This window comes from Eurosta solidaginis, chromosome 3 (genome assembly GCF_040869045.1).
Source record: "Eurosta solidaginis isolate ZX-2024a chromosome 3, ASM4086904v1, whole genome shotgun sequence".
Classification (NCBI taxonomy): Eukaryota; Metazoa; Arthropoda; class Insecta; order Diptera; family Tephritidae; genus Eurosta; species Eurosta solidaginis.
Genome location: NC_090321.1, coordinates 78877901 through 78896406, shown reverse-complemented (window position 1 = coordinate 78896406; position 18506 = coordinate 78877901). Strand labels below are relative to the sequence as shown.

Here is an 18506-nt window from a genome sequence, read left to right as displayed (position 1 = left end):
TTTAGTCAGTTTGAGTGGTGACTTGAACTCATTGAGTACTCTTACCGGAATACGTCCATCTTGTTTTGTCATAGCCAGGGTTTTTCCTACAAGTATTTAGTGCTGATTTGTTTGCTGCTTCGACAACCCACAATTTGTTTGTCCCACAATCTCCATCAACCTTTGCCCAGATGACTGCTTCGGATTTTGGTGGTATTTGCTGACTCTCTTCCACCAGCACTCGTTTACTGCTGTAGCCTCTCTCGTAGCCGAAATTAAGTGGTACATCCATGTTTTTATATCGCATCGTCTTGCTGTGCATGTCGATCTTGATGCCCTGGTCGATTAAGAAGTCCACTCCAATTATGATTTCATCAACAATTTCTGCCACTATAAAATTGTGTACTACCATGACGTTCCCAATTGCGACTTCACATTCTACTTCTCCAATTACCTGGGTGTCCTCTCCCGTGGCTGTACGTAATCTTGCTCCAAGCAATGGTCTTATCTTTTTGTTGACTAAATCCGCTCGAATGATGGAATGAGATGCACCCGTATCTACAGTCAATAACCGTTCCTTTCCGTCCACATGTCCTCCAACAGTAAGGTTGCTCGATCTTCTTCCAATCTGCGAGATAGAGATTATGGGGCATTCAATTGCGGAAGCCAGCTGTCGCCCCTTGCGGCTGACTCGATTTAGTTTAACGATTGAGTGGTCTTGGATATTTGCTCATCACCTTCTGCTCTGCGTTTACGACCACCCACATTGTTGGAGCTATTGGGACCGCTGCTGCAATGTCGTGCAATATGACCTGGGTTGCCGCACTTGAAACATTTAATAACTCCGGCATTTTTCTGTTGTGATCCCTTCAGTGCTTCCAAAATAGTGTCTACCCAATCTGGTCTTTCCACTTCTACACGATGAGCTTTGTATGCTGGTTTACTCAATAGTGAGGCCGTTTCCTGAGTCAATGCATGTGATACCGTTTCAGAAAATGTCAGCTTTGGGTTTGCGTATGTAGCTCGCTTCGTTTCCACGTCCCGTATGCCATTTATGAAACTCTGGATTTTTACCCTTTCAGTGTATTCCACGGGTGCGTCCGCATTTGCAAGATGAGCCAATCTTTCAATATCTGAAGCGAACTCCTGCAATGTTTCATTTGCTTTTTGGTAGCGGTTTTGCAACTCAATTTGGAATATCTGTTTCCTATGCTCGCTTCCATAACGTCGTTCTACAGCAGCCATCAATGCTTCATAATTGTTCCGCTCTCCTTCGGGAATCGTCTGTAGAATTTCCGCTGCTGGCCCCTTCAATGCCACGAATAGTGCAGCAACTTTATCTTCCGAATTCCAGTTGTTCACTGCTGCGGTCTTCTCAAACTGTAGCTTAAAGACCTGGAAAGGAACAGAACCGTCAAAGGATGGTGTTTTTACCTTTGTATTGCTTGCTGAAACAGCTGGGCGGTTTAATTGCAACTCTTGTATACGACCTCTCAAAGCATCCACCTCGGCTTCGATTTTTTCCTCAAACTGCGTTATTTTCTCGTCCATACGTGCTTCGAGTTTTGATGATATACGCGCCTCTTGTGCTTCGAGTTGTACTGTTATGCGTGCCTCTTGTGCTTTCAGTTGTGTCTCCATTTTTGATGTAATCTGTGTCGACATTTCTGCCATACGCGTTTCTTGTGCTTCAATCTTGGATGTTATGCGTGTCTCCTGCGATTCTAGTTGTGATGCCATATATGTCTTCTGTTCTGCCAGTTGAGATGACACTGTCGATGTTTGAGCAGATATTGCAGCTAAAATCATGTTCAAGTCTGTACTGGTAACCGTCTGCGATGTTTCGTTCTTCTCTTCAATTTTTGTTGTCTCCTCGCCATCAAGATGAAAGACATGCTCTTCCACATCAATTCCTTCTGCTTCCATTGCTTCTCGTAGCCGTGCCTGAAGTTCGAGTTTAACGCCGCTTGTATTCAATCCACGGCTCTCCAACTCCTTCTTCAGTTGCGGGATCTTCAATTCACTTAACTTTGCCATGTCCTTGTTGTCCTCTAGAATTTATTCAACAATTCCTCTTCTGACACCAATTGTAACGAATTTTTATTTGCAAATCCTCTTATTTGCCCTTTTGCTAGGATCGTATCGCTAAACTGTTGAATAAATAACTCCAATATTGAATAACGGAAAAATGGCCTTTATTAAAATACTTCACAATAACCAGGCATGCTTAACGAACGAAACGATATCATTTCGTTACGATAATCAACGCTAATAAACGGAACGAAGTCACTTCTTAACGTTGACTTCGTTTCGTTTATTAGCGTTGATTATCGTAACGAAATGATATCGTTTCGTTCGTTAAGCATGCCTGACAATAACACTCAAACTGTGCAACGAATAGCTTAATAACCAAACTCATATCTTAAAGGAAACTGACTTTCAAAATAATAGTGCTATTGCTCGCTAGATATCGTCTTACTCGTAACTGCTTGACAATTCAAATCAAATTGAATTACTTCTTACTCGCCTGCATCGCTTTTATAGTTTACGCTGCATACTTCTAGGCTCTTCGATTTCCAGAAGTTACTAGTTGTTTCGGCTACAAAATCGCCAGCCACAACTACGTGCACAAATTATTGCTCTCTCTTGTGACAACTCAGATAAGGTATATGCATGTGTTTGTAGTTTACAGTCTCCCGCACACACATAAGCGTATAAGTAAATTCATCGGTGTGTGACATCTCATCTCTCGCTGCCTTGTATGTAAATGTTGCTCGTCGGAATGTGTACATATGTGTAGACGCAATTATTGATTCGTTTATGTAGATACATAATGATTGAATTATTGATGTGCATTCACGTCACTGCTTAGATCGGCTTAGAGCTGGCAGCACTCCTTAGTTTTGCTAATATTCGTAACAATATTTTTGCATTAGATAGCCATCCCCGTTTAGCACCATTCACAATTTGATCCAATGTTCTATCTATAACGGCTCAATTTCTACCGCACACTGATGGGTTAGTCGATCAGTGCTGATTAGAAACCGATTAGTGTGCATATCTCTTGAACCAAGCAGGATAGGGAATTTTTTTGGGCAATATGTGGGTATCCATTTGTAGATTAAACGACAATTTGATTGAGAGTTCCATAATTAACCCTTCAATGAAAAAATGGAGTTTATCGGTACACATATGACCCCGAAACCCGATTTGGAGCCATATCTCTTGAACTACGCAAGATTTTCTAAATTTTATTTTTGCATTAGATAGCCATCCCCGTTTAGCACCATTCACAATTTGATCCAATGTTCTATCTATACCGGTTCAATTTCTACCGCACACTGATGGGTTAGTCGATCAGTGCTGATTAGAAACCGATTAGTGTGCATATCTCTTGAACCAAGCAGGATAGGAAATTTTTTTTTGGGCAATATGTGGGTATCCATTTGTAGATTAAACGACAATTTGATTGAGAGTTCCATAATTAACCCTTCAATGAAAAAGTGGAGTTTATCTGTACACATATGACCCCGAAACCCGATTTGGCGCCATATCTCTTGAACTGCGCAAGATTTTCTAAATTATATTTTTGTATTAGATAGCCATCCCCGTTTAGCACCATTCACAATTTGATCCAATGTTCTACCTATAACGGCTCAATTTCTACCGCACACTGATGGGTTAGTCGATCAGTGCTGATTAGAAACCGATTAGTGTGCATATCTCTTGAACCAAGCAGGATAGGGAATTTTTTTGGGCAATATGTGGGTATCCATTTGTAGATTAAACGACAATTTGATTGAGAGTTCCATAATTAACCCTTCAATGAAAAAATGGAGTTTATCGGTACACATATGACCCCGAAACCCGATTTGGAGCCATATCTCTTGAACTACGCAATATTTTCTAAATTTTATTTTTGCATTAGATAGCCATCCCCATTTAGCACCATTCACAATTTGATCCAATGTTCTATCTATACCGGTTCAATTTCTACCGCACACTGATGGGTTAGTCCATCAGTGCTGATTAGAAACCGATTAGTGTGCATATCTCTTGAACCAAGCAAGATGGAATCGATTTTGTTTTTGCATATTGTAGGTATTCACGTGTAGATTAATCCACAAGTTGATTCAAGGTTTTATCATTAACGGTTCAGGCGAAAGGAGGCTTAATCAGTTAAATCGGTTAAAATCGCGCGATGTTCTAATCCAAGTTATCTATTTTTAGGACATGAAGTGGGAAAATCTCACAAAGTTTCACTTTAGAAGAGAAAGGGGTTTCCGAACAAGTGCAGAATCGAAAAATAACTTATAAAAATATCTTTCATCTGATGTATATATATCTTTAACTTTTCTAGTCTTTATTTACCAAAAATTTGAAAAAGCTCTTTTTTGCATTCGTGAACGAGCTGATATTACCTTATAACTCTTATGTTTATTGTTATGTTAGCCGATCCAACACCGGCTGCGCCATGCACAGTAATTCTGCGTAGAACACCTTTCCGCGTAGGCGGCCTTCGGCCGCGCTTATTTAAAATAACCCTGGGCTATGCCATGCCAAGTCCGGGTGTGTGGTATAACCGTGGCTACCGCCACGGTGATGTCCTTCCGCATATTACCTTATAAATCTTATGTTTATTGTTATGTTAGCCGATCCAACAGCGGCTGCGCCATGCACAGTAATTCTGCGTAGAACACCTTTCCGCGTAGGCGCCTTCGGCCGCGCTTATTTAAAATAACCCTGGGCTACGCCATGCCAAGTCAGGGTGTGTGGTATAACCGTGGCTACCGCCACGGTGATGTCCTTCCGCATATTACCTTATAACTCTTATGTTTATTGTTATGTTAGCCGATCCAACACCGGCTGCGCCATGCACAGTAATTCTGCGTAGAACAGCTTTCCGCGTAGGGGGCCTTCGGCCGCGCTTATTTAAAATAACCCTGGGCTACGCCATGCCAAGCCCGGGTGTGTGGTATAACCGTGGCTACCGCCACGGTGATGTCCTTCCGCATAGTAGTAAAAATATATATTTTCCTTTTTCTTTATTAACTGAAAGGTGGCACGTTAATATTTATATTTGTTTTTTCTTTGTTGATGTGGCAGCACAGCTTTGTAATGTCATCGATAAAATATATACATACATAAATGTGAATGTTGCTACAAAAGCGCGATTTATTTAATAAAAACATTTAAATTAAGTAAAAACAATGCAAGAATTATATGTGAAATATACTAAAATGAAATTTAAGTGTATCGTTGCCAATTTATATAGATATTTATGAGCATAAAGGTTTTGAAAGATGTGTAAATTGTAAGTGAGAGTGCTATAGAAATTTGCTAAATTTGTAAACTATAAGTCTGCGCACTTTAAGTTATATATATTTGTAATCGGGAGAACTCCCTCTTTCATTTGATACCAAGTTTAACCCCGAACTCGAGGGGGTGCTAAACTAAATCGCTGCCAAATACATTAATTTCAAATTATTCAGAGAATTACAAAACAAAATACATCGATAGTGTATGTTTGTTTGCATTTATGTCGACGTGTCACCACCTTATAATCTTCTACAAGTTAAAAAGATATTGTTGCGGAGCTGGCAACACTATTCACCACCTTCATTTGTTTTCGTTTGTTTAATTGCAACAACGAAAAAAGCGACAATAGTACCGACGGGTTTTCCGCGAATAACTTTTAACCGAGATCATAGTGTACAAGTACAAGTGTGTTGACTTATCTGTCAAGCATTCTGACAGGCACTCGCTGGATTCGGAATGACAGCGAATTCAAAATGGATACCATTACCGAATGCTCCGAATGATTGAAAAATTGAAAAAGTCCATACGATTGGTAGTCAAAAATGTTGTCGTTGAGACTAAAAATGCGACTCTAGACCTGAGATTTCCATCAGGTGAGCGAGGCTGTTTGTAGTTTTGACGTTTATCGCTTAGTGAACACACTTGGTATAGGTACACTATGACCGAGATAAAAAATGTAGTTTCTGCTTTGGGATTCTGAATCTTGACGCAAATACGCGTCTTTTGATATCGCTATCGACATGTACGACCCGAATTTTAAGTGCAGTACTTAAGTTGAAATTTTACTAAATTTGGAAATTAAAAAGCTTATATTTCATAAACTAAGAGTTTCCTAGAGCTGCGGATGATAATTTTGTGATTTTTAGGACCCCCTCTACCCCTACAAATCAACAAAAGTTTGATAATCGTGGTACCTTATATAAAATCCAACCCCTGATACTTAACATAGACTTGACTTGGCTTGAGAACTGTCACTTACAGTTCTGTTAAATGAACATTGCATGTTACTGATTACTCAAAACTTAGCAACACTTAACTTGACTTAGAAGTTTGTTGAATTTTGATTTTCTATGTAAGTTCTAAGTGACGTTTACATTTTGAGATGCCATTTGTTTGTTTCCATTTCATTTTGACATTTTGTCATACAAATTGACATTTATTTAAAAATAAATTTCAACGCTGATTATGATGCCAGGTTGCATGCGCAAAGTGGAGTATAATCGTGGCTAAGTTGCCAAGTTTACGCCAAGTCAAGTCAAGTCTATGCTAAGTATCAGTAATGGGGGCTTAATAAAGGGCCCATTACTGATACTTAACATAGACTTGACTTGGCTTGAGAACTGTCACTTACAGTTCTGTTAAATGAACATTGCATGTTACTGATTACTCAAAACTTAGCAACACTTAACTTGACTTAGAAGACTGTTGAATTTTGATTTTCTATGTAAGTTCTAAGTGACGTTTACATTTTGAGATGCCATTTGTTTGTTTCCATTTCATTTTGACATTTTGTCATACAATTTGACATTTATTTAAAAATAAATTTCAACGCTGATTATGATGCCAGCTTGTATGCGCCAAGTGGAGTATAATCGTGGCTAAAGGCTCCATTACTGATACTTAGCATAGACTTGACTTGGCTTGCGAACTGTCACTTACAGTTCTGTTAAATGAACATTACATGTTACTGATTACTCAAAACTTAGCAACACTTAACTTGACTTAGAAGTCTGTTGAATTTTGATTTTCTATGCAAGTTATAAGTGACGTTTACATTTTGAGATGCCATTTGTTTGTTTCCATTTCATTTTGACATTTTGTCATACAAATTGACATTTATTTAAAAATAAATTTCAACGCTGATTATGATGCCAGGTTGTATGCGCCAAGTGGAGTATAATCGTGGCTAAGTTGCCAAGTTTACGCCAAGTCAAGTCTAGTCTATGCTAAGTATCAGTAATGGGGGCTTTATTATATTTATCCTCTTTGGATGTACATACATACACACTGCTGTTTTGTCGGAAATAAAGAGCCAGAACAAACACCCTACAAGACGGAGGTAACTACCCTACAAGACGGTGGTAACTACCCTGCAAAAATTGTTGGGTTACGTGTTCCATTTTCTTCATGTTGGAGTACTCTAACAATACTCCTTTGCAATGCGTTTGCGGACGACCATAAGCTGATCATTGCTCGTTTTTTAACGACCGTGATCACAACACGATGAAGATCGAACAGAGTTGCCAAAACTAAAATATTGCATACAAATAACTGATAATAAAATTTTACTATGGCAACTCTGATAAAATGCAACCACACACTGGTTTTATGTATACATACTATATTCTCTGATACTATAGTATAGAGAAATATTTGTTTCTTTATTCACGCAAATGATAAATAACATAAGAATATTCGTAGTATAAAATATAAATGTTGTATTGCCCCTCTTCATTTTAAATTAAACTCACTCTGATAATTCTTTCCCACACAATTCCTCTTTAGTACTTTGGAATATGATCCTCTGTGGGTGCTCCATGGAGTACTACAGTGAAAGTGCTGTGTAAAGTACTCTCACGTATGTACTCTATGGTATACTCACAAACAAAGCGAGAGTGGGATCACCTACTCCTCTCCTAGGACATCGCAATGTTAATTGGAGCACATTTTTTGTATGAATACAGATTAGTTTTGGAATACTCCTATACTCCCAAAGGAGTATTCCTTACATTACCCTGCAAAAACGCTCCACGTCATTTTACTAGTCATTTTACGGCCATTGTGACTTTCTGCAGCGCTTATATTCATAGTCACGTTTGCATGGGCGTGATGAACTTTTGTGGCCAAATTTTCTGTTTCGTTCCTATTAATGTGATCGTGCATTCCGCTCCCACTTATAGGATGTGAGCATAGCACTGTGCTGCTCACACACGTCACAATGCTCGTCAAATGGCGGTCATTTTCCCGTCATTTCACTCTACATTTTCGAGCCATTTGACAATCAATTTTACTGCGGTTTTACCATTTATATAACCGCCATATAACGTGTATTTTACCTGCAGATTTACTTTACCTGGAGCAGCCATATGAATAAAATATGAACCAAAAAAATTGAATTTTCAATATTTATTATTTTCAATATTATTATATATGTACATGAAATTGGAACTTATATTAATCCAGTTCATATAAAACAGAAGAACTTTAATAATAAATAAACTCGCTTAATTGGTTTTTGTTTTCCAATCTCTTCTAAGCGAGCAAAAAAATAATATTAAGCTTTAGACAAAACTCCAATTATTTGAATAATCTACAACTTAAAGCTTAGTAGAAATTCAGATCAAGAATATTCAAAGGTGTCGTGCATCCGATTGCTGTCGCAATTGAAGAACTTAAAAATGTACGACTAGTAATTGAGTCAGACTTATTATTGTTCTAAATCTAATCATTCAAGCAATAATTCTGCAACCCATAGCAGGAGTATTGATTGGTTTCAAATCTAATTCCGACAGCAATCGTATCACATCCCTTATTATATATGTACGTGATATTGCAACTTAAATTAATACAATTGATATAAAGAAAAGTAAGTACTTTAATAATAACATAAACTCTCTTAATTGGTTTTTGTTTTCCAATTGAAATCTTTTCCTGTGCAAGCACATCGCTAACCTGTGTTGGCAAAATATATGATTATACTGTCTTCGATAGATAGTCGGACGAGCCGTTACTCGGCAGCTGTTACAACAGCAGTTTCTAACTTTACACCATCCGTACAGTGTGATGAATGCTTCACTGCCTTTTCCAATTGCTTGGCGCCAGCAATTTTTGCTGTTTGTAAAGCTTTAGCTGTAATGCAAATATATAAATGAGTTAAAGTGGTTTTCATATGTTATTCAACAACTCACCCTATACCATCATCACAGCCTCCTCATCGATTTTGAATATGTGTACTGTTTCAGTATTCAGACCCAGTTCGTTTGATGCAATATTTTCGATTTGATGAATATGTATACTATCCGTTAGGCAGACAATTAGGTGCGTTCGATTCACTCATATACTGTGGGTATTTGAGCCGTAGACGCAATTGATATATTGTAACATTTGTAAACAGTTGGGTTTCTCTGCTGTCACCATCACTACTAGAGAGCTATTGAAGAAACGCTCGACCAAGATATGTTGCGATTTACACGCATAGATTTTTTCCACCTTGTCAGTTATTGATGGAGAAAATGCGAAAGCCATATTTACCATCCAATACGGAAATGGAACTGTGGAGGAAGAAACATTTTATAAAATTTAATAAAATCAATAAATGATAGTTGTGTTAAAATGGGGTAAAGTATCGTATGTTAAAGTATAGCGAAGTTTGAATAGGTCTCATTCTTCATTCTTAGAAACATGTACGAAGGTACCTCGTAAGATATTAAAAATCCTCAACGCTTTTTTGCAATAACTTAAAAAAAACTCATATTCATCAAATTTCTGTTTAACTTCTACATATCAATAGATACCTTTACCACCAGAAGGAGTCACTATTGCTTCTACACCTATGCTATTGTTTCCTACACCGATGAGCTTTGTAATAAAATAAACAGCTATCTCCCCAATCTCTCCAGTTTTGTCGCCTCGCGAAACCTGATATTGTAACCAACCAAATCATCGGTGATCTTATTTAAAACATGGTCGCGCCAAACGTCGACCATATGACATTACCCTACCGACTGTCTTACACCTTAAAATTTTGGTTTAAAATCGCCACTCTCAATACAAATCAAAAAACAAGTATGAAAAAGTTGTTAACGTTACAGTGCTTATGGATTCATTTTAAGAGTGCATTAAAAGAAAAAAGTTTTGTTAAGCACATTTTTAAAAAGGAAAGGTCGGTAAAAATGAGACTTACCATATATTCATATCGGCTGCTAAGTGGAATATCACCAAATCTCAGCTGCCGTTCCAAAAACTTCCTTTCTCAGAATTCGTTTGAAGAACGCCCTATCTTAGAATTTGTTTCATAAACACTCCAGCTATTGTCAAAATGTGTTGTATTTGAGCTCAGATCGGTCATTTTTGAAACCAAATCTGAGTTAGGGCATTCTTCAACCGAATTCTGTGATAGGGCTTTTCTAATATACGGGGTTATTCAAATGTTTTCTGAGAAAGGTGCTTTTCGAAACGGCACCCGAGACCGGGTGATATTGTTGTAGCAGTGCTTCGCCCCACCTAACTGCTACAACAACAACCGAGTGATATACCAATCAGCAGGCGATATGGATATAAGGTTTCATTTAGTTGTCCCATTTTTACTGAGCTTTTGTTTTTGTGCCTTTCGTTTTACGGATATGTTTAGATATAAGTTTTTTTATTAACTTTTAAAATAAATCAATTTTTAACTGCCGGCCGTTCAAACTCTGAACCCTATTGTATATTCTTACGATTTCAATGAGAATGATTTCCCACACTCTGAGCACGAGTATGGTCGCTCACCGGTATGCATACGTATATGGCGCTTTAGCTTAGATGAAGTTGTAAAGTCTGTGAATTAACGATCAGTAAAATGAATATCATTTACATCGCAGTCTTATAAACCTTTACCCTTGTTGCAGAAATTGCACGTATATTTTCGTTTGGGTTTTGGCGGCTGCTGAATTTTAGTGGCCAAATTTTGCTTTAATTTAGCCTCCTCCTCCTTTAAGGCTGTCATATTTCGCTCCCGCGTTTCTGGATCTTCGTCTTTGTGCGTAGTTAAATGCGTACGTAACTCCGTAAAGTGAGGAAAAGTTGATGGGCAAAACTCACATCTATGAATATTTTTGCCCAGATGTGTACGTAAATGCGACAGCACTGGACCGCTTACAGCAAAGGTGCATTCGCAGTATTCGCATTTGTATGGTTTTCCACCGGTATGTGTACGTATATGACGGCGTAGATTTAGAGCGTAGGTAAAGCTATTTTTTTTAAAAGCTTGTTGTCGCTGAAGTTTCACTGCCTTTTTGAGCGCTTTGAAAGCTTATGTGTGATGATGCATGATCACCACCCAAAGAACTATTAGACTGATCTTCGCAATTTTCCTCTAGTATAGTAGATGGTCTGAGAAGTCTCACCATTTTCAAAGGTGAAGTTTGTAAAGTGGTATCGCCCACTATTGTGGAGTCCCACATTTTAGATGGCGCTTCAATATCTTCTAGTAGTGTTACATCAATACTTTTTAAAGGAGTTTCATTATCCAATTGATGCTGCTCCTGTACGCATAAGTCATGCAATAGACGTTGCAGTGATTGTGCTTCTTCATCTATTTCTTGTAGTTCTAAGATTATATTATTAAATTTATACCACGCAATCTTATCAACTTTCAATATGTTGTATATTCACTTACCTTGTTTACAAGGGATTTTAAAATAGTTTCCATCGGCGCTGCGCTTTTTAGCATCTTCTTTAACCATATCCTTGTTCTCGCTATGTATGTACTTAAATAGTGTGCTGTCAGGATCGGATGCTGTTTTATCACATTTTTTCCAAAGCCATAAAACTTTCATCAGACGTACGTTGCTGTTGGCATTCGAATATCGTTTCGTCACAAGATGCCTTAGTTGAAAAATTATAAGGAATCCTCTTTATAGTGTTTGCATTGTTGGATTTATTTTCATCCTCCATTTCAAATAGTTTGTTCATTGCATTTCCGCTAACAGCAACGTTACTTTCGTGTTGATCCACATTCGCTACATGAGGAGCTGCGCGTGCTTCTAGCAAAGTTTGTAGATCCTCCTCTTAATCCAAGCTAAAGCGTTGGCAAGATACCGGCTCTTTAGCAGGCGTTGTAGCCTTTCTAAATGTGTTCGTGAATCGAGAAAAAAATGTTGAAGATATTGTTTGTATTAATTTTTAATAATAGGTATATATTACCATGCTAAAGTGATTTATCTTTTTAAAAGTAAAGTAATAAAGTTCTACAAGCTAGTAGCTACTTTTTAGTCAAATATTTGGAAAAATTTCAAATTCTTATATAGTAAGCCAATTTACTGTACAGTATTTAAAACATCCATCTCCATGCTCACTCGAATGGCTCATCATAAACAAGCATGCAATTTTAATGATATATTTATAAGCATTTACCGTTGCATGACAAGTAATTTCTTGACTTTTGCACTCCAAGCTTTATTTGCTTGAAATTTTTCCAATCCAGACATTTGTATTCAGGAAAATTGAAAAAGAGCAACAAACATCCAAGTTATATTTTGTTGAACCACAGCAGACAAGGCGCGGTAATCTTCCAGGGTTTTCGTTACGAAATATCTTTTCCAGATAAGCTTATACCACTTGAGCAAGCTACGTTGTGTTATTATTTTATCCAATAGTTTCTTAATGGTTGCCCCATCATTTGAAATTGTGGCCTTACCACTGGAATCAACAATATGCTTGTCCATATTACGTGAACCCAATGTAGTGCGTACAGCGTCCACAATTGAATGCGAGGTATTGATGTTGGATATGATGAATATTTTTTACATAAAAACTCATGTACCCAATACAAGTTCAGGCATACCGCCGATAACACACCTTTTAAACGACGTTGTGTGTCCAAATCACTTAGCGGTTTTTCTTCTATGATTTGTAGCAATTCTTCAACAAACGTTGGATCATGTATGGGATGCGACCAAAGTGGCCGCCCATCTATATTTGGGAATATAAGAAACAATTTGGTGTGAACAATTGGTGCCAGTTAACCCTCTGAAAAAGCGACTGACGCGCCTTTTTGAACGGACATAACCGTTTAAACGGTTAAGCACCAATTAAGTAAGAAGGAAAAAATTTGATTTATTCGAGTTTAAATACTTAAGTGGGATAGTTGAAACTTACATGATGTTTATCACCGCAATGCGCACAATTTGTAATAACATTTGGTCCAGTTGGTATACCGAATTTTTCTTCGGCATTGCCTTTATCTGAGATCTTGCTTTTCACAATACCCATAGGCTGTAGCGTATAGGTATCACAACCAGTGCATTGAAATACCATTCATTGTTTGCTGTGTTCATAATATAAAGATATGGTAAGTAATTGGATTGTGGTAAAAGGCCAAAAGGCTGTATACCAACCTCATGCTATATTTACACTTCGCTTGACTACTATGCATACGCACAAATACGCGTATATAAAAATTGGCAGAAATGCTCAAAAGTGGCTCAATATATTTTCCATAACGATTAGAGTGCGTTTCAATGCAATGCAATAGTATACGCAATCCCATCTCATGGCAGCATTTCATACGCAAAGGCACAGAACTATATTTGGCATTGCAGGCTTCAGGCGTATTGCCTGCCAGCACATCCATATCATTCGCAGTTACAAGTAATGAACCCTCACTCGTCAGTGATTGTATAGCGCCATCCAGAAAGCGATTCGGACAATCATAAGGATCTAGGTCTATAACATCGAAACGCTTCTCATATGAAGTTGAAAGGTACATGAGAGTCCTATTGCGAATTTTATTATTGATTATTACAGTTAAATCAATAGCTATTGATTCGTATATCAAACCTACATTGCATCCCCTTCGCTTGGCACAATTAAATGTTCCACTCCATTGTGTCGCATATTTACGCTAATGGAATCTACTGCCACCTTAGATAGATCATTTGCAACAATTTCACGCACGCCTGCTACTTCTTTTGCATAACTTATGCTACGTAAACCTGTTGCAGCAAGCGCTTCCAATATTCGCAGTCCATCGTCGTATTTTACACCACCAGTCGGGTATGGTTTCTTGTCATTAGCATTGCTTGCTTTCCTTTGTATTTTGTGGATTTTTATGCGCCGCCGCTTCCCGCTCTCTTATCAACCGCTTTGAGTATACATTAAGTACTGAAATACTTAAATCACGATTAAATTCTTGTACTGGATTGTAGAATACGGCCCCGCCGGCAATAATTTCTGTAGTGCTTTCTTTGATCACACGTTCGGGTGCTTTGCCGTTCGTAGCGATCTGTTAATTCATAAAATTTAGGGCAATTTTGTTAATAACGCGAAACATATATTTACCTTATTTTCAGCTATTTCCCCAACTTCCCTTTTGGCTTTAAACTGCTGTAAGCATTAAAGATGGACAACACTGTTTTTTTATAAATCAACGATGATAGCCAGCATTGGGAGGTTGTTGCTGCTGCTATCGTGGCCTTGCATTACCCGTTTGCTGTTGTGGTATATACCTTGGTATAACTGGATGTGGCGTCATTGCCCCACCTGGTCCAGTTGATGCGGACCACGAACAACAACCACCACGACCTACACTGTTTGTGTTCACATTGCTGCTGCAAACACACCTCCGTCACAATAATTAATGGTGACCATGGAGGGGTATCTCAACAAGAGAGGCTATTTTATTGCACACATAGCCGTTTTTTACACCGAATTTTCTAATCTTTTTTTTTCAATTTTGGATAATAAATCTTAATGGTAAAAAAAATTTTTTTCTTGTATGTATGTGGAAATCAAAATTTACTATTCTCCATTAGAATTGCTCACGATTATTTATACTAAGCAATTACATATTTCACTTTCTTTCTTTATAAACATGCACACATTGATATGAGTTTTTTTGCTAAAACACACTTTAGTAGACCAAAAAATATTAAAGAATGCGTATATTAATTTCTGCAAAATGTAAATCACACAAATTGAAAAAATTTTCCACTTTTCTGCAGAATTAGAAATGGCGGATTTTTTGCACGCAAAAATGACGTATTTTGCTATCCCTATGAAAATAATAGGTGCGAGAGAGTACGATACATTGTGGGAAAGCAAAATTTGTCAGCATGCTATTTCATTTGCACAATTTTTCATTCCAAATCGTCACCCCTGTCAAAAATTCGTGTGGCTGTGTGCGTTTTTGGTCACACGATTTTTGCAGGGTATTTATGGGTACTCGCGTTTTGAAGGGTAGTTCACCCACACATTCAAAGCTTTTTTCGCTCTCCACTTACACATCGACGTTTCTTGCTGTCATCGAAATGACAGCGTCATCTTAATACGACAATTTATTAATTATTCCGGGAAACATTTTAAAACGATGAAAAACTATAATTGTGGTAATTAAACTAAAAGAGTGCTTGTGCTACGGGCTTTTAGGTGTAACGTGTGTTAGCCGTTTAGGCACTTCTAAATTAACCTGGCGCATTAACTAGAGGCAGCCAAGTCCTCTTGCCACCAATTGGAATTGGAAGATTCGATTTCCAAAACCAAAAAAGGTAACGTTTTCAAGACAGTGGACAACCTAAACAAAGGTGGTATCAAAAGACGCGTGTCAAGATCCGTTTATAGAATCTGAAAGTTGTATAGAATCGTCGGGATGGCCTAGAAGGTATCAGGTGGTCATACTAAATCGCTCCCGGGGAGTGTCCTTATCGCTACAACCAAAGCAACATTATTTACTCTCTGCTTTTCATTCATACGTATGTGTATTTTTAAATAATAAAAAAAATGTTATATTATTCTAATATATATCATCTCTGCCGGGGTGCGATTCAGCTCAGGATATGCCAAAACAACAAGAAACCTACAATTAAATGCAGATTCACGTGTCATTTGCAAAGGATTTACCGGTAAACAAGGTACTTTCCACAACCAACATGCTTTGGAATACGGTACAAAATTGGTTGGATGTATTTTCCCAAAAAAGGGTGGAACTACGCATCTTGGTTTGCCAGTATTTGCTTCGGTAATTTATATTGATTTTTATTGATTAAAAATTGCAATAGTAGATAATGTAATGTGAATTAAAATTGAAAATAGCCGAAGCAAAAAATGCAACTGATCCGCATGCAACTGTTGTTTATGTGCCGCCACCGGGGGCTGCTGCTGCTATCATAGCAGTATTACAAGCACGACATTTCTTTGATTGGTTGTATAATCGAAATTGTGCCCTAGCATGATATGGTTCGCGTTAAGCACGCTATGTTAAAGCAAAATAAATCTTGTCTAGTCAGGCCCGATTGTCCAGGATCATCGCACCAGAAAGGGTAAGTAAATTGCCTACCATATTAATTATATAAACAACATGTATGAATTTGTTAGTGATAATTTGTCATGCCTTTGTTGATAATCAACTGAAGAAGGCAAATACCAAAGAGTTCGAAGTTCATGTAAATACCAATTGATTTCTTTAAATAGCGTTTGGAGAACAAAACCCATATGTATGTATGCATACAACTGCATAGAACGGGAGGGATTAATTAATTATGATCAGTAGATTTATAGGCTTTTTATTATTTTCCCTGCGTCGCCGTTGCCTTTACATTGCGTTAAGAGTAGTGTTGGGAACTATCGAATGAAAACTATCGAGTTATTCGATAGTTCACTAATTTTCATTCATTCGATAGTCATTTGAAATTCGTTCATTACTATTTTTTCGAATTACTAGTTTTAGGTATGAATGATTCGTTCACTACTATTTTTTCAAGTTACTAGTTTTAGGTATAAATGATTCGTTCACTACTATTTTTTCGAGTTACTAGTTTTAGTTATGAATGATTCGTTCACTACTATTTTTTCGAGTTACTAGTTTTAGTTATGAATGATTCGTTCATTACTATTTTTTCGAATTACTAGTTTTTGGTATGAATGATTCGCTCATTACTATTTCTTCGAATCGTTCGTTCTATTTAAATTTTTGCTGTGCATATATCAGTGTTAAAAAGATATTAAAATAAATTTAGCATACGTCAACCTAATCGACAAACGTTTTAAGCGTGGTAATTATTAAATATTTTTAACTGAGGAAGTGATTTTAACGATTTCATTTGTGTAGATATTTATAATACGGCCTGAATTGAAGAGATCTTCCGTTTGGGAGTTTTTACCAAAAATGGCAATGAAGTTAAATGCCATATATGCAAAAAAATTTTAAATTTTCTGGCAACACATCAAATTTAAATGACCATCTACGCCGTAAGCATCCGTCTTCCTCAGAACCATGGTGGAATAACCAGGTGAAGTAAGCCGTCAATTGTCTCGCTCTAAATTCTTCTTTGTTCTATCATTCGGCTATCTGAAAATTTTTCACCAATGTTGTCCCCGAAAAATGTGGTTTTTTTGCATTTTTCAGGAGTGAAATATGGTAGTTTTAGTCATTTTTTCATCTAAACCAGTAGGTGAATATCGATGGACCTTTACCGGATTTAATTACAGAGATTCATATTTGGGTATCTTTGGCGTGGGCTTCCATAAGTAAGGTCGTGCTTAACTATTGCGTTTATATTATTGATGTTTCCATCATATAAGTATGTTTAATTTGTTCCAAAAAAATTTGAAACAGGTCTTTGTTAAAACAAACTATTTGAATTCGCGTCATATCCAACAAGGATTTTCGCCTGTGCAGCGCTACTGAAGACTTTCGAAAAATGTGCAAGAACAACAAAACTATCGTATTACACCTTATTTATGTAAACACTTCGCTAAAACAATGGATTTCTAAATACAATTACGAAAAATTGTTACTCACTATGTTTGTTTTGGCCTAAAAATTAGACCACTATGATAAGAAGAATGTTGCTGTTATGGATTGTAAATTAGAATATATGAATCCGGCTCGCTTGGATTAGCACCTTCTGGTTCTAGGCCGACTCCTATTATATCCCCTGACATATTTTAGTAAATAATAACTTGGGACCATTAGTAATACATCATGAATTAACTGTCAAGAGCTTATGGGAGATCTTCTGATCAAGTTTGTATGATATATTAAAAGGTCATATGTTTTACTTCCAACTCTCAATGTCAAATCAACAGAGCAGATGGAAAGAACAATGGAATTTTAGAGATCGAAACACATTTAAAAGTATTACGATCACTTCCAAGTGTGACTGTAAAACTTTTCATCAAACCCGAAACCCATTTAAGTGCGCAAAGTTCCTACAGTTCAACTATATAATGGATAACACCTCTCCCACCTATGTCCGGTTTTTCGATAAAAGCTTCAACTGAAGTTGAAGTTGAGGTCAGTTTACTTTAGACGCATTCTTGAATTTTACTACTCATCGCAGTTTAAGTTTTTAATTTTATTCGATGCCTAAAGTAATATAAGTTCGCACTGGTCTTGTGTATCCCTTTTGTATTGGCATTAGGTTGCACTGATATGCTGAAAAAGAAACAGTCTGTAATGGCTTTCGTATCGTTATCAACAAAGGAAATCTTAGGAAATCATACCTCCCAAA

General features: G+C 37.2%; 1 protein-coding gene and 1 pseudogene across 3 annotated transcripts; both read right to left on the bottom strand.

The window, feature by feature from the left end:
• Window positions 1–8409: 8409 nt before the first annotated feature.
• On the bottom strand, window positions 8410–12246 carry LOC137244050 (uncharacterized). Of its 3 annotated transcripts, none has more exons than XM_067772519.1 (4): window positions 11675–12246; window positions 10894–11605; window positions 9207–9569; window positions 8410–9147 (listed from the first exon to the last, which is right to left on the bottom strand). In XM_067772519.1, the coding sequence occupies exons 1-2, from the start codon at window positions 11832–11834 to the stop codon at window positions 11256–11258; spliced, it is 510 nt and encodes a 169-aa protein (XP_067628620.1). In that variant the 5' UTR covers window positions 11835–12246; the 3' UTR covers window positions 8410–9147; window positions 9207–9569; window positions 10894–11255. The 3 variants fall into 3 exon arrangements, with proteins under 3 accessions (XP_067628620.1, XP_067628618.1, XP_067628619.1); XM_067772517.1 differs by having other exon boundaries at window positions 10786–11605; window positions 11675–12095; XM_067772518.1 differs by having other exon boundaries at window positions 9214–9569; window positions 11675–12095.
• An 85-nt stretch (window positions 12247–12331) lies between these two features.
• On the bottom strand, window positions 12332–14478 carry LOC137245914 (tRNA (guanine(26)-N(2))-dimethyltransferase-like; annotated as a pseudogene).
• Between the last annotated feature and the right edge of the window lie 4028 nt (window positions 14479–18506).

Coding starts and splice junctions, on each gene's coding strand:
- LOC137244050 (XM_067772519.1), bottom strand. CDS start 11,834: ATGAAAGTTTTATGGCTTTGGAAAAAATGTGATAAAACAGCATCCGAT. Junction 11,606..11,674: donor TAAAATCCCTTGTAAACAAG/GTAAGTGAATAT, acceptor ATATAATCTTAG/AACTACAAGAAATAGATGAA.